This window comes from Manis pentadactyla, chromosome 1, assembly GCF_030020395.1.
Source record: "Manis pentadactyla isolate mManPen7 chromosome 1, mManPen7.hap1, whole genome shotgun sequence".
Taxonomy (NCBI): Eukaryota; Metazoa; Chordata; class Mammalia; order Pholidota; family Manidae; genus Manis; species Manis pentadactyla.
In genome coordinates, this window is record NC_080019.1 from 180,139,764 (window position 1) to 180,164,037 (window position 24,274).

The following is a 24,274-nucleotide window of genomic DNA, read 5'->3' on the forward strand; positions in this document are numbered from 1 at the left end:
ATAATATGGCTTCTAAGGGTATATACTATAACTTTTACATTTCAAATTATCTAGAAAGTAATGAAAAGAGAACTTTTTATTCTAAACCCTGAGAGGTACACTAATCCTGTATTCAGAAGGGGGAAAAAAATAGAACACAAAATGTTTGTATTAGTTAAAAAAGGCAGAAAAACAAATGAGCAAAACATTTAACTTAAGTGATAAAAAGATCAATATAAATAAAAAGAGATTTAATGAAAGGAAATATGAAATTAATAAAAGAAAGGAAAAATTTTCAAGAAAAGATATAGAGAAAAGCTGATCCTTTAAAAGACAAATAAAATATAAAACACCTGGCAACCTGATTAAGGAAAAAAGAGAAAATGCAAAAATATAGACTACTAGGGATGAGACTAGGAATAAAGCCACTCTTACAGAAGAGAGTATGAACGAAGGAATGAATAGCGACTGTGAATGTGCCATAAGTTATGGTACATTTATATTATGTAATACTAGCAATTACTTAAAAAGCAAGAGTTTAGAGCATTGACCTAGTGGTATGTCTATGACTTATTGTTAAGTAAGAAATACAAACCATGGAATACAGTATAAAATTTGTCTCCATTTTTGTAGAAACAAGTAAGCACTTCAAAAATCCATAAATTCATGTAGGTGAGCAGAGGGAAGACGACACCAGGTGTTCACACTGGTTACCTCAGGAGAAGGAGGGAAACTTTTTCTTTACATTATTTCTGATATGCTAACTGGTTACAATGAACACCATTTTGTAATTTTTTAAAGAACTTTATAAAGAAAAAATAAAAACAAACATATTAAGAGTTACTATTCTGTTTATGCAAAAACTACAGTTGGGTACACATGCCAGGTTCCTACACCCACTTGAGGCCAGTGACGGGGGCACGGGCTGAATATGGGCCTCATCAGGAGAGAGGCAGGCAACAGGGGCTGCTGACCCTTCCTTAGGGCAGCCCAGCCATCCCAGAGGTACCTTCCAACCATGAATACTGCTCTTCACTGGAAAACAACCCTGTTGATTTGTTTAATACATAAACATCCCCAGAGATTATTATATTTTTAAAGTATTTTTATCTCCTCTTAGAATTTTGTAATCACAGGCATGCCTTTTTCTTTTTTGTTCTCTACATGGAAATGTCTGCCACAGAAAGCAGGGGGTGCCACCCACCATTTTAAAGAGAAGGTGACCTACTTTCAGGGTAGAACACCTCCATTCCAAGTTATTTGTTTTAGAAAAATTGCACTTTCACAATCATGGGGATTTTTCTTCTCACCCTGGGGTAGCTCCCTAGAAAACCAGAGCTGCCCTCCTTATAGCAAGCCTCCAGCCCACCCACTTTCGCATGAAATCCCTAGTTTAAGGCTCGAGTTAGTTGACAATGTGTTCTGCATATGTGCTAACTTCCAGAATACAAACAGGCCTATGTTGGGTCTATAAGAGGCTTCCAGTCCCCCATCGCTTTTGTAAAGAGGCCAGCACAGAGCATGTAAGTCATTAATAAATGCTTTTAGACATGACAGTGTGAGCTGAAGCTGGATATTATGGTGTCCAGGTTAAGCAGCCCCAAAGACACCCTTACACCCAGAAGGGTGAGCCGGGCAGGGAGTGAAGAGGGCTCCATTTATTGTCTACCCCACCAGCCCCACGCAGTAGGCCTGCCACCAAGGCCTCAGAGAGATGGTGGGGCGAGGGTGTGGAAGGATGCAGGGCAGTGAAAAGATTTTACAAATTTTAAAAATCATTATTTTAAGTGTTATCTTCTAAATTTTGATGCTCTAGGGCAAGGCTTGGCAAACTTCAATCATTGGCCGAATCCTGCTTACTGCGTCTCTGAGGAATAAAGTTCTATTGGAACACAGCTATGCCCATGTTTTCAGAGTCTATGGCTGCTTTCACACTGCCAATCCAGAATTTAGCAGCAATTGTGACAGAGATGTATGACTTGTAAAAATTAAAATATTTACTCTCTGGCCCTTTACAGAAGTTTGCTGATCCTGCTCTAGGGCCAAACAGGCAATCTGCTCTGGCAATCATTAAAAATAAATGAATGCCTGCATCCTGCAATGAGGGGCTTAAGGGTTAGCAAGAACCAGGAATAAGGACCCTTAGGAGCTCCCTGGAAGAAGAAAGATCTTAAATCAAAGGCCTAACCCGCCGCCTTAGGAAACTAGAAGAGTAAGCTAAATCCAAAACAAGCAGAAAGAAGGAAATAATAAAGATTGAAGCAGAAATGAAATAGAAACCAGAAAAACAATCAAGAAAACAAACAAAACCAAAAATTGTTTCTTTGCAGACAAACCTTTAACTAGACAGAGATGAAAAGACAGAAGACTCAAATTATTAAAATCAGGAATGAAAAAGAGGATATTACTACCAATCTTACAAAAACAAAAAGGTATCTACATACAATTACACAATATATTAGATATCCTAAATGAAATGGACAAATTCCTAACAAGACACAAACTACCAAAACTAACTCAAGGGAAAAAAAAAAGAAAAGAACATTGGAATATGCCTATGTAAATAATGAGATTGAAGTAGTTATCAAAAAACATCCTAAAAAACTTCCTAAAGAAAATGCCAGGATCAGATGGTTTCACTGTGGAATTCTATCAAACATTCAAAGAATTAACACCAATCCTTCACAAACTCTTCCAGAAAATAGAAGAGGAGAAAAATACCTCCCAGCTCATGCTATAAGGCCAGCACTGCCATGACACCAAAACTAGACAAAGATATCACGAGAAAACTACAGACCAAATTCCCTTATGAACACATGTGCAAAAGTCCTCAGGAAAATACTAACAACAAAAAACTAGCAAACTAGAATCCAGCAGCACATCAAAAGGATCATGCAGCATCACCCTGGTCAGAGAGCCCAGCCCAGGTCAGCTGCAGGCGAGCAGAGGCGTGCCCGAGACGCCCACCAGAAGGCCGCCAATGTTCGTGAGACAGGCCCGAATGGGAAGAAAGCAAAGCAGGAGAGGCTGCCCACACAGCTGCTGCTCCAGCACCGGTGGCCAGCACTCAGAAAACCCCTGAAACGCCCTTCCCTCCAGGCAGCCCACAGGCAGGAGGCTCGCAGCGCCCTGACTCCCTCTCTCCACCAAGGGTCCTTCCCACCCGGTCAGCTTGCGGTCTACCCAGTGAGTGGTAGAACTGCCCTTGGGTTGTTTGCCCATCTTGCAGCCTACTTGACTATAAAACAGCAGAGAAAGCAAAAATCAATACGCCAAACTCCAGGATAATAAAATTAACAGGCTATTGCCTACTCGCCTCCCAAACTGCTAGTTAAAGATCTTTCTCCAGTAAAGGCAAGTGGTTTTTAAGGTGTAGTGACAATCTGTCTGCCTTCCGTGCATCTGCCCTACACACACACACACACACATTGGTGCTTTTTGGAGACTCAGATGTATTTATGTGAAAATATCCTGTCCCTGATGCTTAAAAATAAAAGAAACAAAACCAAAGCTTTCTTTGAGGAGATTCTTGTACTCTTACTTGAACAAATTCTTTTCTTGAAACTGTTTTTCAACCACCCTTTAGACAATCATAAAGGCCCTTTGTAAGCAAAGAAGTGCGTACAAAGAGCTGCTTCTTAATGTCTGCACTCTGTTTCCTCAGCATTAGGTCACCATCTCTGTGTTTTAGCTAAATAAGCCTTCTCCCTACTCGCCGGGTTTCTGAGGGCCTCGCCCACCCTGATGAGGCAGCCCCTAATTAGTATGCTGCTCCGCACACCTGGCGGCCACACAGGGCTTGCAGGCCATCAAGCTGCCGCTGCGCCTCAAGCGCCAGCTCATTTGGGAAGTGTTTGCTTCTAGGAAAGTCCTTTGGCACAGGCAAAATGTCCCCTCTTCAGCACAAAAGTACCGCAGGGACCAGGCCACCCAGCTGCCACCTGGGTTCTGGCCACAGTCGTTCACTCCCCTCCCAGACAGACAAGCGCGGCAAGAACAGTTCCAGCCCAGGCCCTGCCCTGCGGGTCAAAGCGGGACTCCACGAGGTGGGGGAGTTGGAGGAGAGGAAGGAGCACTGGCCCAGGGGCCCTTGCAGAGACCCAGGCTACCCATCTATAAAAACAGCGACTGCCCCCGCCCCCACCTCCCTGGGCCAAGAGGGAAAGCGGAAGAGAAGACAGTGGCCAATGGCAAGGCAAGGGAAGGTGGCCTCCAGGCACGGCAGCCCGGCCCTGGCAGCCCAGGCTCACCTGTCCAAACACGTAGAGCAGCCCGATTGTGCCCCCGGTCTGCCCGCCGAGGACCGAGGAGATCATGGAGTACACGCCACCGCTGCCAGCACCACAGTGCTCCCCGACACCAATGCCAGACAGCACGGTGACCAGGGCCACCAGGATGACGAAGGACACCAGGAACATGCCCATGAGCACGCCGGTATTTCCCTACAGTGAAACAGGAAGGAACAAGGTCACCGGTTAGGATATGGAGGCCCCTTCTGGGAGTACTGACCACTCCCCACCACGCCCCCAGGGCTGCAGTTGGGATAAGAAGAGCTGGGCCACCTGCAAAAGGACAGAGGCAGCACCACAAGCATAAGACCTGGAAGAAATTCCAGAGGAAGGGAAACATCCTGGCTTCCAACTCTTCAGTGACTTCCCATGGCCAATAGGATGGGTCACAGCCGCATGATGCACTCAGGGGGTGCCCCCAGTCCATCCCCTCACCACCTCCCCGGTTCCTCCCACCCTTCTGCTGACGATCCCTGAGTAGATGCACACTATACCCCATGGGGAAGTCACGTGCTCTCTCCCACCACCCTCCCGGCCTCACTGCTGCCCCTGCCTGGAGGGCCTTCCTCCTCCTCCCTCACAGGGACGCTCCCCACATCCTCCGGGAAGCCGGCCCTCTGACTCCTCTCTGGGCCCCCGCAGCTCACAGGCTTAGGACTTACTGTACAAAGTCTGTCCAAGCCCATCTTTACCTCTAACTGTGAGCTCCAAGACAGCGGGACTATGTTTTTTTCAGTTATGTTTCTCAGTTTCTTATGTCACTGACTTTATAAGTTTAATGAAATTATATAATTACTATGTTCTTCCTCTGTTCATGCTTTTAAATTGTCTGCATGCGATAATAAAATACCCCATAGCAACCTTTAAGTTTCCATACCAAAACTGCCACTTTAACATCCTCCACATTATAAGTAGGTTGCCCAATTGTTCTTTTGAGTTAATATTGTTTATTTAAAGATCATTTTGGCATGACCTCTGCTTCCTTTAACTTTATACCATCCCCTACAAGCTCTACCTTATTTTGGCATTTCACATTTGCCTTTTTTCCCAGGATCAAATATGAAATTTCAGGCCAAACTAATATCAGAACTGAACAACAGAGATGATTTTAGGATGATCACAAACAGACATATTCATGTGGAAGTGAGCCTCCAAGATAGCTCCCATGATGCCAGCCCCGGGCACCCATGCCCTTGTGTAACCTACCCCCCTGAATGGGGGTTGGACCTCCTGGTTCACTTTTAATGAACAGAATCCTGCAGGGGTGACGGGATGTCACTTCTAAGGCTAAGATCCCCAAAGACTGTGGCTTTATGCTGGGCACTGGCGCTCTCTCCCTCTCAGACTGCTCATCCTAGGGGAAGCCAGCTGCACAGCATGAGGCAATCCTAGAAGGAGGCCCACAGGAGGAGGCCTGTCAAGAACTATGTGAGTGATCTTGGAAATGGATCCTCCACCACTGGAGCCTTCGAATGAGACTGCAGCCTCGACTGACAGCTCCACTGCAACCTCACAGGAGACCATGAGCCAGAGGCACCCAGCTAAGTTGCACCCAGTGCCCTGAACCACAGAAACTATATATGACAATACATATTTGTTACTTGATGCTGCTAAGATTTGGAGTAATTTGTTATGCAGCAATAGATAATGAATACAACTTGTACCTTCACTTTGGGGGTAGAACTGACACACCTGGATAGACATTCCTCAAAAAAATAACCCAGTGGGAGGGCTAAGAGGAGGGTCTTCAGGACTTAAGAATCAGAATAGAGAGAGCGTACCTTTCTCTCCTTCTACCAATCCATAACCATCCCCTGCATGAAGCAGGCCAGGCCTTCCTCTGCCACAGAAGTCAGACTGATGGGCTCCCATAGGACACAGGCTAGAGAGGTGCTGGGCAGTGAGGTGGCCTTTACTAAGGGCCAAAAACAGAGATCGATCCCAGCAGCCTGAGACTACCTGCCAGGACAAGGAGTCTGAGTTGGAGGCCTTGTGTTTTTGTAAGTGGAGCCTCTGTATGCTTGTGAGGGGTGTAAAAGGCACCAATTCTAAGCATCCATACTAGAAAGCTTGCTGACTCGGCTCTAAGCTTTCCATGCATTAACTTAAAGAAAGTTTCAGACACACCCAGGCTATGGCTAAGGGTATGGCATAGAGCAAGCTTAGGAAGGTCTGGCCTCACCCAGGCCTTCTAAGGAGCTAAGAACCCCACCCCCTATAGTGGAGCTTTAATTCCCCAGAATTTGCTTATGTGATGGCTAATTTAATGTGTCAACTTGGGTAGACTACGGTAATCAGTTGTTTAGCCAAACACTAATCTAGATGTCGCTGTACACATATTTTTAGATGGAATTAACACTTATAGTCAATTGACTTTACATGAAGATTAAAATTACCCTCCATAATGTGGGTGGGCCTCATTCAATCTGTTGAAGGCCTTGAAAACAAAGAAAGGTTTCCCAAAGAAGAAGGAATTGTGTTTCTAGACTGCAGCATAAAATGGTGCCTGAGTTTCCAGCCTTTGGACTCTAGCCTGAAATACCAATTCTTCCCTGACTTTCACGTGGCCTATAGGTTTTGGACTTGCTAACCCCAAGGACATACACATCTCCCATGAGCACTGGCTCTGCTTCCCTAGAGAACACTGACTAGTACCTTCTACACCATGAATGCCCCCATCTCTTGTTCACCTGTCCAACCCAGCTGACCTCTCAAGGCCTGACTCAACTACATCTCCTCCAGGAAGCTTTCCTGGATATGTCAGCCCCCTGTTCTGTTCCTGAGGGATTTAACACTTCCTTGAGACCTCTTTGGATTCCTGATGTGAAATCTACCCACTGGGGCTCTTTGCTCACCGGGGGAGAAACAAAGTCTTATATTTTGTAAGCTGGCACAGGGCAATACCTGGCACACATTAGGTGTTCATCAATGCCCATCAGTCTGCTCCCTCTGGCACATGTCTAGGCCCACCCACAATATGCTCTGACTTCTGTGCTCACATTTCCATAGTTAAATCCATGGTGAGGTATCTGCTGGAACCTCTGTCTGAGGCCCAGTTTCTCAGGATTCTCATGTAAAAAGCAATGCTAGCTATTCAGTGTGCGTCCTTTTTTCCACTTTATTATCCTATATTCTTTTCAGTGTACTTTCTTCTTATTTCATGTGTTTGGAACGTCTGTGCCTCAAGGATGTGAAATGCCCAAGAGGGACAGAGCTTTCCTGTGATAGGCCCACAAGAAAATCCAGGGCCTCCGATTCATCACTCACCACCAGCCAGCCGGTCCTCAAGAAAAGAACAACCCCAAAAATGTTGATCATGCAGGATGTGAACACACCGTCCCAGGTCCCGAACAGCACTGGCTCCCACACAAACAGTGGGCTCTTCCACCAGGGCTGGCGCTGGGCCAGGGCCCCCTTCAAACAGAGCACACAAAAGTCAGTTCAGTAGCTCACAGGAGGGCCAGCAAGAGGGGGGGAGAGAAATGGGACAGGCAGAAGTCAGCTCTAAAATGCTGGCACCTCACTGTGCCCAGGCAGGCATGTGTACACACACACACACACACACACATGCACACATGCACGCATGCACGGAGAGTACTGAAGACCGATTCTGCACAAGCATTGCTGTTCTCTCCTAACAGCAGCAATTCCCATACCCACAGGAAGCGGAGACTAGTTGTTAGCAAATGCATCCCTTTCTCTCCCAGCCTCCTGCAGGTAGGTGTGGCCATGTGACTTTGGAATGCAGGCAGAAGTGCTGTGTGTCATTTCCATGTGAGGTGGCGCTCCGGGTCCCAGCCCAGGTAGTTCACGAGCCCTGGACAATGCTGTCTTCCCTCTCAGTCCTCCAGTTCTACAGGGAACAGCAGCTTCCAGCAGTTACTAATCTTTGGGTAACCTTTACTTTACACTTTTTGTTCCTCCATCCTTCTAACACTTTGTAATGAGTTCTGTGTATTTAATTCCCTCTGTTTAAAATACACAGTTTTTGTTTTCCTGACTGAACACTGGCTGATGCAGTGATCTCTATGTCCCCTTCCATACCATATCCAGGATTACAAGGCCATCATTTGGCAGTTGTTTGGAATCAGAGGCCAATAAATGGTTAAACAGATGCCTTCCTCATTTTTCCAACTCAAAAATAACAAAGGCACGTACAAAACACTCAAAAGGAAACTACTAAAAACACAAAACCTTGCAAAATACTGACACGACCTTAAACCTCCTGTGAACTGCTCTCACATAGGGTTAGTAATTGTCTAAATTCAGACATCAGTACAGTCTTCCAATAATACCCTCAAGCTACCCCAGCAGCAATGAATGAGTCTCAAGGCAGGGCACCAGGTAGGGCTGATTCTTGTCCCACTGTGTGCAATGAGTCTAACTGATGCAAATATATGATCTTTAAACACAGTGAGAAGGCAGAAAAAGTCAAGAGGTGTGGGAAAAAATCTAAGGTCAGAGTCACAGAATCGCAGGGCTCCTCAACGGCTTAGAACAGCGGACGTGCCCATCACCAAGGACCAAAGGCTGAAGCCAACTAGACCTGGTCAAAACAAAAAGAGAGGATCCCAGCTCCTCTTCTTCCCCGTATCATACACCCACGGATCAAGAAAGGGCCTCCAGAAATCATCAGGGCTGTTGATTAAGCCACACGAGGCAGATGGGCCAGGGGACTGTTTGGGGTCACTCCTTGTCACTTCCTTACCCAGCCGGAACTCCTTGCCTCTGTGTGTATTTCTGTTCTTTTGTCTTCACAAATCACAAATGAGGAATCTTTTGAAAGTCAGTAAATGTGAGAGCAGTGATGGCGGCTCAGCAAAGACCCTGTGAATCTATGCTTGTTCTTGAATAAATGGTATCAAGGGGCCTGTTTGGTGAATGTAGAATTGTTTTCCAACAACCTAATCTCAAAATTCAGGACATGGCCCAATTTCCTGTGTCCGCTTGTGTTCAGCTTCCTATCATGGCTTGTTACAAGCCTATTATTTATTAGAAACAGTAATAACAATAGCAACTATCAGCAACAAAGGTAATAATTTAGAGAGTGCTTGGAGCTTCCATCAATTCTCTCCTCTGATTCTTACAACACCCCGGGGAGGCAGGCAGGGAGGGGACCCCACCTCACAGCCCAGGACAGAGAGACACAACCACTCTCAATCCACCGTTGGGGTTTCAAGCTCCCCATTCCAGATTGTACTTGGCTCTGTACCACAGGTTATTTGCCCTTTTCTCTCCTAAATTTCAATCTTTCGGGTTTCAATTTCTAATATCCTGGGTGCATTTGCCTTATCCATAAAATTCCCATTGCGATTTTTAGAAACTTTATTTATTTCATCCCAGGCCTCCCTTTTCCACTCTGAAGGCTGTTTTGTCGATGTGTTTGTTTACCCACTGCTGTAGGAAGAGCTTTCTCCCCCCAGATCTCATGGGACCAAATCCGCCTGAAAAGTGCTTCACAGATGAGGTAGAAAACTTCTGGAGACTCTGCGCCCTGGCAATGAGTATGAATGGTTTGACATGGGTTTGGTCACTGAGTCGTGACAGCTGTGTTGGGATGTTTAGGGGAGCCTGCCTACTTTTGTTTTCACCAAGTGACAAGAGAATACAACTGCCTTCCCACAGCCTGCACAATGAAGACTGGTGGGAAGGGCCGTAAGCAGCCCCAAGGTGTCAACCCTGAGGTTTGTGGAGACCAGAATAAGGCCTCTGAGAATGAGAGAAGGAAGAAGAGACAAGAGCACAAGAAAGGGCACGAGGGGGAGACCGAGACCCCTAGGATAAAGTACCGACTAGGTGACACAGAGACCCCAAGGGGTATCTGACGCCACAGGGCAGACCCTGCCTGCACCGACGCCCGGCACCCACGTCCACACTGAAGCACCGGCTCTCCCCCCAACCCCCCTCCACCACATCCTCCAGCCTCGCCACTCACGGGAAGCCCCTCAGCCTTCGGCCATGGCCCCAGAGCTGATCTTTCACAAGAGCACTGGCTGGACAACTCCAACCGGCTCCCTTGCACAGTGGCCTCCTGGCCCACGGCTGGTATGACTCCGACACCAGTTCCTATGCGTGGGTTTCTTCCCCACACCAAGCAATTCTCCAACACCAGCTGGTGTCCTGCAATTCAACTCAGTTCTGACACTACCTACCTGAAGATAGCGCCGGACCCCACAGGGTGAGGGCTCAGTGCTAAAGCACTGCTCTCCTCACCCCAATTCAGATGCCAGTTGCAAGTCCAGGCTGTCACTGGGCTTCAGACCAACCAGCTATAGACTGTAGGTGCCCATGACTCTCTCCTCAGGTTCGATTAATTTGCTAGACGAGCTCACAGAATCAGAGAAACATTTTTTCTTACTAGATTACAGGTTTATTATAAAAGGATATAACCCTTGAACAGTCAGTGGAAGAGACACATAGGGCCAGACATGGGAAAGGCGGGGAGCTTCCCTGACCTTCCCAGGAGCTCCATCTCCCCACATCCCCACATGTCCGCCAACCTGAAAGTTCTCCGAACCCTAGCCTTTTGGCTTTTTATGGAGGCCTCATTACACAGATATGACTGATGAAACCCCTGGCTGCTGGCAACTGACTCACCCTCCAGTCCCTCTCCCCTCCCTGCAGGTGGGGGCGGGTGAGTTCCCAGCCAGTGATGTGGTTGGTTCCCCTGGCAACCAGCCCCCATCCTTAGGTGCTTTCCAACAGTCAACTCATTAACACACACCCAGCTGTGGTTGAAAGGGATTTGTTATGAATATCAAGATACCTTTCAAACACAACCACAAATGAGGAAATTCCAAGGGTTTTAGGGGGCTCTGTGCCAGGAATGGGGATGAAAACCAAATATATTTCCTATGATAAATCACAGCGTCCCAACTGGCTGTTCCATCACCCTGCTCCCTCTCTGCCCTGCCCACTCTCTCCAGTTCCCTGTCGCTCCTGTCCAGACAGGCTGAGGGCCTATCTGCAGCGGGTCTGCAGTGCAGACAGACATCCAGGAGGAAGACAGAGCAGCGGCTTCTCCCCACCTGCATGGGAGGGTGAGAAAGCCCCCCCTCTCAGATATGCCCTCCCTCAAAGGCTCCCAGACCCACCCTCTGCGTCATTCGTCTCACCTGCAGAAGGGGAAGGGAACAGCTGGGTGATGGGAAGCAACAGGTGGCTCATTTATGGGTTGTCTTGTTAAGGAAGCCCCAAGGTCTGGTCCCAGTTGTTGATGATGTTCCTTTAGGTTTGGGCCCCAGTCATTGATTCAGAAATAACGGAAGTCCCATTGAACACTCCATGACACAGACATAAGAGGCTGTATGGAAAGGAAGGTGACTATGCCTGGTGCAGAGGCTACTGGGAAGCAGAGGTGGGGACTAAGAAAGAAGATAAAGAAGAGTGAAGATCAAATGGGCACCATATATTTGCTCAAGGGACTGGTTCTTCTCTTTCTTGACGACCCTCAGCTTGGCTGGTTCCAGGGGCGCCACAGCAACATGGAGCCCGGCCCGGGTTGATCGCCTTTGTGCTGCTCATTACTAGGTTTTCTCTCCTGAGCTCAAGGACAAGAAGCCAGGCTCTTGTCCCTCTGAGCACACACCGGAAACACTGTAGCTGCCCGGCAGTTGCTTTGCTCAGAGGTAGACGTTTTTTCCTGTGAATAGAGATGCTCTAACTTGAGCAGGGCATCTAGAAAGGCAGAGAAATTGCACCTGAAAAGTGCCCAGAGGAGGAAACACTTAGCTCCCTGCACCCAGCAAACTGAGCTGAGTAAGAGAGAGAAGCTCTGCCGCAGGCAATGAGAGGAGCTCACGCCCAGGAGCCTTTTGCAGCCATCGCTCGCAGGCCACCTGCCAGGACTTAACGATAGGAAATGTGAGATGACACCCTTTCTCTCTTCTGACAGCCAGAGGAAAAGAAACCAGGTGAGAAACTCTGTGTCTGCCCCACAGGGTCAGGAGTGGGTCAGGGCAAGACATGGCCTGCCCCTGCCGCCCAAAGGACACCCGTGGGGACTGGTTCTGCCCAGAGCGTACACGCGTGAGCCAGCAGTTTGCCTTCTGAAAGCTAGTTATTTCAGTATTAATTACACGTCTGGGACTATCGCAAGCTGCTGCTGCTGAACCTTGATCCAGTGGGCAGAGTGGGACCTGTCTTCCTTCCGTCCAGCTCTGAACAGGCACCACATGCTGGAGCTGGGCAGAGGCCGTGGGCCAGAGCCCACCTGGGGCATCTGCATGAGATGCAGATGGCTCACACATGCCTGCATCCTGGGGGTTTTGTACAGTTTAGATGAGATGATAATTTTGAAAGCTTTTTGCAAGCATGGAGCACAACAGACAATTTTAGAAGTGGGTGAAGGTTTCTTCAGGGAAGTAGGGAGGAAGAGAAAGAAAAGAGGTCTTACTGACTGCAGTCTTTAGTTTCCCCAGCTAACTGTTCCATGCCACAGGTGAATCCTTGTTCTACAGCTCAGCCCTGAATGCTGCCTCTCCAACCCCCACGCCTTCCCAGCCCTGGGGGAGGCAGCCCCTTCTGCGCTGTGCTGGGAGCTCTAGAATGGGCATCCAGTGAGGGCTTTGCCCCCCCAACGGAGGCTGCAAATGGAAGGGGCTCTGCAGCAGGGGAGGCAAGGGCCTACCTGGAGTGGACAAAGTCTGATTTCCCTGGATTCGAATCTGGGCAGCACCCTTGGCCAATTCTGATTTAGTCATTTCTAAAAGTGTGAGATCTTCTTGGCAACGTGGGTCTTGTATGCCATAGACCTAGTTCGAAAACCAGTATTTACATACAGCGGTTCCTGGATGCTGGCTTTGTGGTTTTTCCATGCCTGTGTATCCTAATTCCCATGCAAGGCTGGAAATATCCCAAAGTTCAGCCTGGTCACACAACCGCATAACCCCAGGAGTGCCAAGACCCTCAGGCACTGGGACACAGAGATGCTCAGCCTCCTAGGACCGCGCAGGAGCAGCTCCTTCCCCCAGAGCAGCCACTTCTGCCCACAGAACCCAGAGCCCAGAGAGAGACACAATGCTCCGGGCGCCTGCCAACATCCCACAAATGGCAAAATCCTGCAGTAGCAATGGATGACCACCTAAATAAGAGCTTCCCCTGCTCTTCCCCAACCCCTTGGTAAAAGTGCAGAGCATACATATCCTGTAGGATCCAGGTGGCTGCTGGGAAGTCTACCCGAGTTTAACACCAGGAGACGCCACATGAACTCTAAAGGCAAATCAGCTACAAACCAACTGCCGAAGGTTCATTCTTCTAGGTGCTTCAGCAGGGCAGCCAATATTATGTTTGTTTAAGAATTATTACATACTGAGTAGTTTTCACTTTTGGAATCATGTTAGTGTATTACATACTCAAAATTAGACAAAATCAAATCAACAAGGATGACATAGAAAAATTAAAATAGAATTCAAAGAGAAATAAATTAACCTAACTATATTTCAAATGAATAACATAACTACACTGATGGGGGGAAAACAGACCAGAACATAGTACTTTGACTATGTGCTCTCAGTTTAAAGACAAAAATAACTACAAACTAATATAAAATTCTAGATAGATTCTGCACAAAAAGGTTGTTTTTTGGAGGGGGGGGGTGGGGACAGGTGCAGGAGTTATCAGTTCTGAATATACCTTCTGTGAAATGCATTATAGAGCAAATAAGTAAAGATACTAAATGGGAGTCAGATTTCTCACTTGGAGAAGGGCATTACGACTAAGGAAAAGGGAGAAAACAGAAGAATGAATCTTCTGGGATTAACTGGAATTAGAGCTATCAGTTTGAATTTATCACTTTTAACATACAGAGAAAAATACAGAACTACATAAACATATAAATGTATATTTATATTCCTTCTCTCTGTCCACTCAGGCATCTATAAGCAAAGACACCCCAGGAGATGAACATAACTAGCACCCAGATCTTGGTGTTTAAATACCATTCCTCACTTTAAGGACCAAAGCTTTTTAGAGAAATGGCTGATTTAGGGCTGGAGCAGAGAAAGTACAAAGTAGGCCATGAAGTAAGGAAGTGCTAAAAATGAAAACGAGGAGGATGTGTCAAACGGACATAGGGGACAACTTGAAGAGGCTCCTACTGGCCAAATCTGGAATAATTTGAGCATCAAAATAAATAATAACTGCAATAAAATATTCACGGAATAAAGTAATAACGTGTTTCCAAATGGATATAAATAAAAAATGAATAAGTTAAACGAATAAATTAAAATATGAGGAAGAAGGGAAAGCCCTTCTTCACAGTAGACCAAGTAATATATGTAGAAGGAATGATGGTGTTAGAAAATCACCAGTTTGCAACCATCGCAATAACAACTGATTCTGCCAAGAATCATCCATAGATGCTACAGCTAGTGGGTAAGACTGACGAAGAACAGGATATTTCCATAGTCTCAAAGTCTCCCCAACAAATTATTTATTAATTACAAAGGGAAACTTAGTAACTTTTAAGTGGATTATCCTAGTGGACACCCCCTGAAAAGAGCGGCAAAAGTCAGCATCACCAGTAAGGGGACAAACAGAAATCCTGCACCTCCTTGTATGATGCCTGGAGAATACCATGCTATCACTTCTATGGCAGTCCTGCCAAAAATACAAAACCTAGGGTTCCTGTCCCAAATTGAAGGACAATACAAAATAACTGTTCTTCAAAAATTGTCAAAGTCATGAAAGATGACAAAGAAATAGTAAGGAACTGTTTCAGATTAAAGGAGACTAAGAGACGTGTCAACTAGATACAATGTATGATCCTGGACTGAGTCCTGAAATGGAGGAAAGCTATAGGATGTTATTGGAATGAATGTCAAAATTGGAATGTGGAACTGTGGGTAATAGTTAAATTTCCTGATCTTGATGAATACACTGTAGTCAGGTAAAAGAAAATTCTTGTTCTTAGGAAACACACACTGAAGTTTTTATGGGTGACAGGACATGATGCCACATAGTTTAGTTAAGTAGGAAAATAGTATGTACTATAGGATATAACGTATATTAGAATATATAGCCATATATAGACGGGATAGAAACCCACAGAGAGAGCATACACACAAATGATAACACAAAAGGAAAAAGTGTTAACAACTGGAGAATCTGAGTCAGCAGCACATGAGGGTTCTTTGTACTGTTGCAACTCTCTCTGAATGTGAAATTTTTATCAAAACTTTGTAAGTTCAAAAATAAATAGCTTAGGTGAAAGTTATTTTTTATAAAAGGGGCCCAGACACTTATAAAAAAATAGCTTGCTCACTCTTGTATCCCTAGGGCCACATGGATGTAAGTACCACATAATACTTACTAAATGAATTTGTGGAGTGAATGAATGAATGAATGAAGTGTTTTAGAAAGTGACATTAGGTACCTCTTTAAACTAGCAGAGCAAGCACTCTCCTACCTTCCAAATTACCATGAAAATGACAGAAAGTTGTGTTGTTTAAGTATGAAACTATAATTAGAAGGGGGGAAAACAAGTACTACCAGCAGACCAGCCAACTGAGAAAATTCCTGTAAATAGGTTGGCAGGGGTGAAAAATAGCAAAGGAAGAGCCCAGGGCAGCTGAGAGAAACTGTCTTCCAAGGCACCCAAGAAGCTCCAAGTTCAGATCCAGTTAATTCTAGGAGCAGACATGAGCCAGGGCAATCACTGGGCACAACGTCACCTTGAAAGCTTTATCATGCATATGGAAAAAACATGGATGGTACTTCTAGCATAAAAGATGGGGGGGTGGTAAATGAGCTTATGTGATTGCCAAGTTCCCACATTTCATACTGAAGTGACACATAGTAAGTCTAAATAAACCGTGAGAAATGTGCAATGTGTATCTAATCCCTAGGGCAGCTGTTCACAAATTTTTGGTCTCAAGACCCCTTTACGCTCTTAAAAATTACTGCAGACCCCACAGAGCTTTGGTTATGTGTGTTATACCTATCAACATCTACCAAGTAAGAAATTTAAGGAGAGATATTTAAAAATACTTATTAATCACTTAAATATAACAACAATCCTTATCTGTTCAAATAAGTGACCTTTTTCATGAAAAATAACTACTTTTTGAAACAAAAGCATTTAGTGAAAAAATAGGCCTTGTTATATATTTTGCAAATCGTTTTCATGTCCAGCCTGACTGAAGACAGCTGGATTCTCCTATCTATTTCAGCATTTAATCTGTTGTGAAATATTGTTTTTGAAGTTCACGAAAAGAATTTGACCTTCCAAGGTTCTATAGTTAAAAAAGGAAAGAGTAATTTATTACCACTGATCTGTGTGTGAAAAAAAACACTGTAACTCAAAAGATAAGAAACTTACACAAAAATGGGGCATGAGATATAAGACACAGAAGTAGCTACACATGAACCAGAAGAATTAAAGGAAACATGAAAGAAATTAAAAGCCTTTTGCTTTGAAGCAGCAAAACTTCAATGACTTAAAAGTGTTTCTTCTCCAGGAGTCCAATAACATCACTTAGTTTTTCAGTTAAACAGACACACACACACGTGTGTGTGCACACACATACACATTATTACTGCTAATGCTATTTTTAGGTTGAAAAACTTTTATAATACACCAAACACAACATGGAAATGTTCACTGTAACTACAGAGAAAAATACAAGTTTTATAAACCTTGACAAATATACAAATAACCTAGCAAAAACTGGAAATGGAAGGCAGAGTAAACATGCCAATGTTCTCTTTTTTCATATCAAGAAGCCACAGGTAAACTGACAGTAAGTTGATAGCTTAACCAAGAAATTGAGGTATAAATACATTATGTAAAGTTATAATGATGACCACTAGGGAAAATGAGAACCAGAAACCATTAGCCATGACTGTCCCAGGAAATGCAAGTGACAGAGGAAGGGAAGAAGATTTATGATTTTACATCATTTTCTGTTGTTTGAATTTTTTTTTTACTGCATGCATTAGTACTGCTATTATAAAAATGCTAACTTACAGCTTAAGGAAAAATTATCACATTATTAGAAATACTTTAAAAATGGAATGGGCTTTCTGGCTGACTAGAGTTGGTAATCCTGTTAATAACTCCATTTGCTTATACGTGATGGATGGATTCACCAAAGCATGCCTGTGATTTGAATCACATTTTAAATGTATTAGAAGAACAGGATACTTAAAGATCCATGAAGTCTTGTAATTGTGAAATTAATTTCTGCCCTTGGAATTTGTGTATCTTTTTTTAAAAAAAATGTATCTTTTGTTTTTGCTTTTTTTCTTTACTGAAAATTGCCTAAAAGAAAAAAGAAAGTTATTCAAAATGAGTCAGGGATTTCTGTTTTAAGTTAAATTCCATGAGCCCTGGGATTCATGTTAGAGCAAATTTATCATCTGGATCAGAGATAACTGTTTTTGGTGTAGTGAGGGTTTCTAGGCCACCACTGCTTCAAGTTCATCTGTAAGCACCTAAATCCTGTAACTGCTGACAGGGATTGTGCATAGGACTTACAAGCTGTCTACAGCTTTGGAAAAGAACATAGTAGAATTTTTACAAATAAATGACTTTTACCCCCACTCTCTTTTTCTCTTTCTTTACATCTTTTCATATGGAGAAGAAAACACATCAAAACAAAAACAAAGGTTTTTCTGCTGAGAAATGGTTACACCAAGCATTGTCCTATTAGAAATGCATCAAAGCCATCGAGGTATAGGTAATACCTCAAAAGACTTCTCTTGCCAAGATAACCTAAAGCACACCACCCTCAGCTCAACCACCACAGTCTTTTGATTAAGGTATTAAAACTCAGAAGGAAAAACATTTTTTAAAGAACCAAATTACATTACACTTAGGAATGACTGAAGAGTAAAAAGTGATACTGAATTGAATTACACTGAAGTCTCTATATGTCTCAATCTTACTACAATTATTTGATACTCTTCTTTGAACATAGAACTATCTAGCATTTAAACTGTTATCCTGAAGAGATATGTTTTGGTCAGAGAAAGCAGAAAATGAATGGAAAAATAAATTAAAGTTCAGTTATCCACCCCTATGGAAAATCAGGCCAGGCCAGAGTCTAAGCACCACCTAGTGGTACCTTACTCGAATTACAAAAATAGTGCTTCAGAGGCTGGGGTTCTCCTTGCAAACCCCCATCTATTAAATGATGGCAAGGACTGTATTATTTCCATATCTGGCCATGGATGAAATATACGCTTCAACAGGAAGAAGATTTGAAGTCCCCTAGTCCATTCATTCACAGCTAGGCAGAATGTATCAATAAGCATGTTTTTATTTTCTGTATCTTATGATGTTAATAGCATTTTAAAAAAATCTGCTGGCTGAGGAGAGAGTGACCCCCACCCAGGGTGATAGTGAAGGACCAGCTGGAAGCATGCTTCTCACATGCAAGCCAACCACTGCCAAGTCTATATATACTCCAAGTCACCCCTTTTATCTAAACTCACACACCACGCCAGTATTTCCCGTATTTCCCGTCTTAAATCATCCCAGGGCCGGGTGCCAGGCAGAGACCACCTCTGCTGCCCAAAGCCCGCCAGGACTATTCAGGTCCTAAGATGTTCACTCTGCCCTTCCCTGTCCTTCTCACAGAAACCCCAATAAAGGTGCCAGCTCAGGCTCTCCCCTCACTCCTGCATCTGCACCTGACCAGAACCTGATGCTTCCTCTGTGGCCATGGCATTCCCCATTTCTCTTGGGAAATGTTAAGTTGTAAATTTTTTCAGTGGCATTCACCTTTCCATGCTGTCACTCATTCACCATAAATGAAGATCCTGTGAGTACAAGTGAAACATAATCCTACTTTATTCATTTCAGGGAAGGATCACTTTCATTCCAGTTTCTAGGACACCAGAAAACGTCTCCATCAAACTTTTTACAAATATGCAGCATTTTTGACTCACTTGTCATTTTCGGGATTGACCTCCTAGGCTAAGTAACAAATAGGGCTGTAAAACTGCAAGGGGTTAAGACAAAAAGAAAGAGGAGGAAAAATGACAGTGCCCACACAAAAGCCTCAGACTCATTCTGAGAATGGCATCTGTTCTTTCCTCTCCCCCAGATTCCAGGACGATAAGCCTCTTTTCTCCTGCCACCTCCAAAAGTTGGCTCTGTCAAGGTGCTTTGGTGGCTTTGCAGTGAAGCTGATAGCTTAAACTTCAAGATCCTTCATCCACATTGAATCCCTTTCAAAGATCACATACAAGATTGTATGTGTAATTTGTATGCTTTTTATTAAAGAGAATCCCTACCAATCATATAAGCCTCATGCCCTATGAAAGCTGGGAGGGCAAGAAGAGCCATGGGTGCAGGAACGCCCGATGTGAGACTTTCTCTTCTACCCAACTATTCTGGGCTCTAGTTCCTTATCTATAAAAGGAGAGGGTGACAAGATGTGCTTAAGTTCCCTTTTCATTTCTTCTTAGCTGTATTCATTTCTCTACATACTAATAAAGTAATATGCTATTACTTTGCATGTGGCTTCCAAGGTTCCCTTTGCGTATTGACTTTTGAAAGATGCCAAAACAGACCCAAAAAGTGTGTAGGAAAACTACAGGTTGGTTCTTAACTGCACACTGGCTAATGAGGGCACAGAAAACAGAAGCAAAACTTTTGCAGCAAAGCCTCACACTGATGCTCAAAATTGTATTATAACTGTAAGACTGGATGCATTAAGATGAACCCAGAGCTGTATTATGGGGGCAGTAGTCTTGGTGCCCGCCTGGCTCTGCCACTTTTTGCATGTGGCTTTGGACAAGTCATTCAACACCTCTGGGGTTGTTTCTTGACATGCTAAGTTATGGGAACTGGGCCAGAGGATCTCTAAGCACCCCTCTGCCTCTTAACATGTTTGCTTCTATCTGCCTCTCTTGCCAGAGCTACCTCCCTGCTCACCAGCACCCCACAATTGGACCAGACTCTCTTCCGTACTCTTCCCACACAAGCTAACCTAGGTAAGCCACTGAATTGAGGAGAGTAACGAGGAGGGGAGGCGGGGGAAAGGGAGGGCAAGTAGTCAGGCAGTGCCGGGGCATAGCATGGGGTCAGCGATGGGCCACATCCAGGAAGTCAACCAGGCAACACCCACTCCCAGACTTGGGTCAGAGGCCTCGGCCCTAATGGGGTGTATTTGAGGCTTTTTTCTAGAGTGATTAGTTCAGGCCAGCCAGACTTCGGCACAGAAACTTCCTAGAAAAGGGTCTTTATGGACCCACTCCTGCTGGAGCTCAAGTCTCTGGAAGAAAGCTAGATGAAGAAGAAGAAAGCAAGTCTGAGGCTGAAACAGACTATGCAGGCACTAGGCTAAGGAGTTTGGACTCTGGGTGGTAGACATGGGGAGCCATGGACGGTTTTGAACAAAGGAGAAAGGATCACAGTGGAGCCTTCACAGATCCATCTCACAGAGATGAACCAAGAATGTCTACTTTTTCCTCTTTTCGTAATCCCTGGGGACAAGGGCCTTATGTTTTCCATCTGGTACCTTTTTCATGCTTAACACAGTATTCATTATTTAGGAAGTAGTCCACAAATATATGGTAAATGCATAAACACTCACGTACAGTCTTACATATCCAAAGAAAATGCATAGGAAGTATGGTGACAGACTGGTCAAGCCAAATAAAATGTGAGGCCCCCAACAAATCAAGGTCTTTTTTAAGAGTCCTTACCCACACTAAGAATGTGGCCACATGCCTTTCCACCCAGGGTGAACAGTTCTGGGCAAGAGTTTTGAAATATCTTTGAGGACCTATTCTGAGTCTCCAGTCACTCATTTCTAAGCAGCTTGAATACTTTGGGGCTACATGTGAGGAGCTAAGTAAGAGGATATGGGAACACAGCCCTGGGGGATTGTGTCCAGGATTCAAAACCCACTACAAATAATACAAAGAAGTTTTCTGCACACAGATGGCTAAGAGTTGGCTATAATATTTTCCTGGTTAAGCTGGAATACCAAAGTAAACTTCTGAGATAATTGCTTTGCTTTTAAAACAGTACACTGTAATGTTTCCATGTCTGGCAACCCTTCGTGCACAGGCCTTTGGTGGTTCCATCACACACCCCCGCACCACCCAGACCTACCTGCTGGGCTGCCTCGTGGAAGAGTTCCTGCACTTGGGATATCTGGGCCATTCTTGCGGAAATGGGGGTCCTGGCGGTCTGCGCGGGGGGATCCGGCTGGAAGGTGAACAGCATCCTGGGTCAGGAGGGCTCCTCCTCTATCCTTATGGTTCAGAGCAGACTGAGGAAGGGACCTTGTTCTACCTCATGGAACATCTCCTGTGCCTCTTTGGGACCCAAATACACCCCACTGGTCCTTCATGGCCTCCCTGTGCTCAAATCTTGCTGCCCTAAAGCCACAGCTGCCCCCAGCTCTCTCTTCCCTGAGCTCCTTCAATATGGGGGTCAGCCAGCTGCCCAGCCCTTGAGGACAGCTTCGCATTCTCCTGCATCCCTGCGATCCCCTTTGTCCGGGGCAAGGGCACCACCTACTCACTAGAACTGGCTGCAGGTGGTGAGTGAATGTAGCTTGGATGGTGAGCAGAGTGGGAGAGAGGGCCTCCCTCTGGGGGGCCCCCTGGAGCAGGGCCAAAAAGGGGCAGGGGAGCATATAGGGCAGGTAAGAAAAAGACGAGCATCATTAGCAGGGCTTGGTTTTCATCAGGCCAGCAGGGCCTTCCCTTCCCTTGGGGCAGGGACCTTGCGCCCTGCTGTGGGTGCACAGGACTCCTGGCATTTTGGAAGGAAGAGGAAACGAGTATGAGATAAGGGCTACAGGGGTAGAGCTTGTCGTACTGTGAGAGGAACAGGACGGATGGCAGCAGCCAGCAAAGACGAGGAAGGGAAAACACTGAGGGGTATTCAAAGCAAAGATTTGGGGGGCGGGAGGCAGCGTTTACACACACAAAAAGGCAGGGGCGAGTGCAGCCCTCGGCGGGCTGCGGGAGCGACCCGGGGAAGTGTCCCACGCCCAGACGGAGAGGGTTCCGCCGCTGGCTCTGGACTTCGCACGCCCCCTCCGTTCGGCCCCTCAGCCTTGCGCAAGGGACCCGAATGTTACGGAGGCCAGTCTCGTGCCAGAGCCCCGAGTCCCTCACCTCTCGGTCAGCGGGGAGACCCGTGACACCTGAGCACCCCACGGACGCAAACCCCATACGGAGCAGCCCACTCCGCTCCAGCCGCGGCGCCCATCCCGAGCTGGGGTGCCCTGGGGGCCCCCGGGAGCGCCACTCTGCGCCGGCGGAAGGCGCGGGCGTGCCCGAGGGCCGGGTGCAGCCGCGCGGACGCACCGCACCAGGTGACCCGGCGGGGAGGGGGGACCAGTACCTTCGCCGGGGCACGGGTGACCCCCGCCCGGCGCCTTGACACAGGACGGAGCTCCTCTGGGAAAGCAGCAGTCCCCGAGACCCCGTGCACACTCCCCAAGCTCCGCCCCTCCACCCTCACCTGCTCACAGGCCAGGCGCCCCAGCGCTGGGCCCACCTTGTCCCCGCCCGCCGCCACGTGGCTGGCTGAGCAGGTGTCCGCCGCGCGGGTCCCAGCTGTCCCGCGGCCAGGCGGGTCCCGCCCGGGCTCGTCTCCCCAGCCACGCCGGCACCCGCGAAGCCCGAGTGCTGGTGGAGAGAGGGGTCCGCCGAGACGCCTCCTCCCCTAGGGGCGCGCCGCGCCCGAGGGCTCGGCGCCCAGAGCCCGGACAGCCGGACAGGCCCGGGAGGAGGGGACCGGAATGGCCCGGGGGTGGGGAAGGGGAGGGTCCGCAAGCCCTCAGACCTGTCCTGACCGTTCACCGCCACTACTGCCCTTGGCAACGAATTCAGTGTGCCCAGCTGACGGTCAGCCCTGGGCAACGGCGGGACAGGACGCCAGCCTACTCACTGAGCCTGTCTCCCTAAGGCTGGGGGGCGGGTGGGGAGCGACGGCCGCCACACTGGTCCCACAGCCCTGGGCAGTTGCAGAAGCCTCTAGAAAGAGACTGAACTCGGCGCTTCACGGTCCCAAAGTGCGGCGGGCTAACCGACCAGGTGACACTCAGACTGGCGTAAGGTGGAATTCGTTTGCCAAGCCAGGGCCCCCAAGCACGCTGAGGTGAAGGGCAGTGCGGGGCTGGGGCTGGGGCTGGGGGTGGGGGTGTCCGCTCAGTATCTTCAGCAAGATCCAGAACTGGCTGGAGGGTTGTGAGGCAGTGGTGGTGAAGTACGATTTTCAGGGCCCCAGCTTGCAGGAAAAAACTAAATTGACATACACGATTTTATTATCTCCATTTCCAATCTGGCACGTTTCCTAAACCTTAAATAACTTCCTAGGCTTCCACGTGGGCTTCTGAGAAACAGGAGGGCAGCTGGGAGTACTTCCCACGCCCACACGAGCCTTTGTGTGAAAATCCCTAAAAATAGAGGTTGTTCTTTTAAAAACAAAAGGGAAGGGAAAGTCATGGGAACAGGGACAGAGCCCCAACCTCTCCTGCTCTAGCAAAGGTTTTTGTGATGTGGGAAGATATAGAACATAAAATGCGCCATTTTAACCACTTTAAATGTACAATTCAGTGGTATTAATTACATTCACATGTGGTGCAGCCATCACCGCTCTTCCCCAAACCTCTTCACCACCCCAAACAGAAACTCTGTACCCATTAAGCTAGAACTCTCCATTCCCCCGACCCTAGCCCTCGGTAACCTCTAATTTGCTTTCTGTCTGTATGAGTTAACTTCTTCAAGATATTTCATATAAGTGGAATCAGACAATATTTGTCCTTTGTTTTTTACTTATTTCACTTAGCATAATGTCCTCAAGATTCAGCCATGGTGTAGCAGGTTTCATTCTCTGCAAAGAAGTTTTTAACAATCCATCTCTGCAATTTAACCCCAGGATAAATTACAGATTAGCCATCTGTGCACAAAGGATGGATTGGTGCACAGGATGACACAGTCATATTTTTGGAATCCACTATATATACATGTATTACATCCACGTGGCCAGTAGAATCACTTTATTATTCACTTTGGGGGTCACACATGACCTT

At 46.4% G+C, this 24,274-nt stretch overlaps 1 protein-coding gene across 3 annotated transcripts in view; it reads right to left on the minus strand.

Annotated features, from left to right (window-relative positions):
* Window positions 1–22,673, minus strand: part of SLC12A8 (solute carrier family 12 member 8) — a 113,991-nt gene extending 91,318 nt beyond the window's left edge. For 2 of the 3 annotated variants that reach the window (XM_036905137.2, XM_036905118.2), the window contains exons 1-4: window positions 22,353–22,519; window positions 21,337–21,432; window positions 7,536–7,682; window positions 4,230–4,421 (exon numbers count right to left, since the gene is read on the minus strand). In XM_036905137.2, coding sequence (XP_036761032.2) covers window positions 4,230–4,421; window positions 7,536–7,682; window positions 21,337–21,432; window positions 22,353–22,409 — 492 coding nt within the window. In that variant the 5' untranslated portion in view covers window positions 22,410–22,519. Of the gene's footprint in view, window positions 1–4,229; window positions 4,422–7,535; window positions 7,683–21,336; window positions 21,433–22,352; window positions 22,520–22,581 lie in introns of those variants that run through there. The other variant, XM_036905127.2, reaches the window with a different exon arrangement.
* Window positions 22,674–24,274: the final 1,601 nt, after the last annotated feature.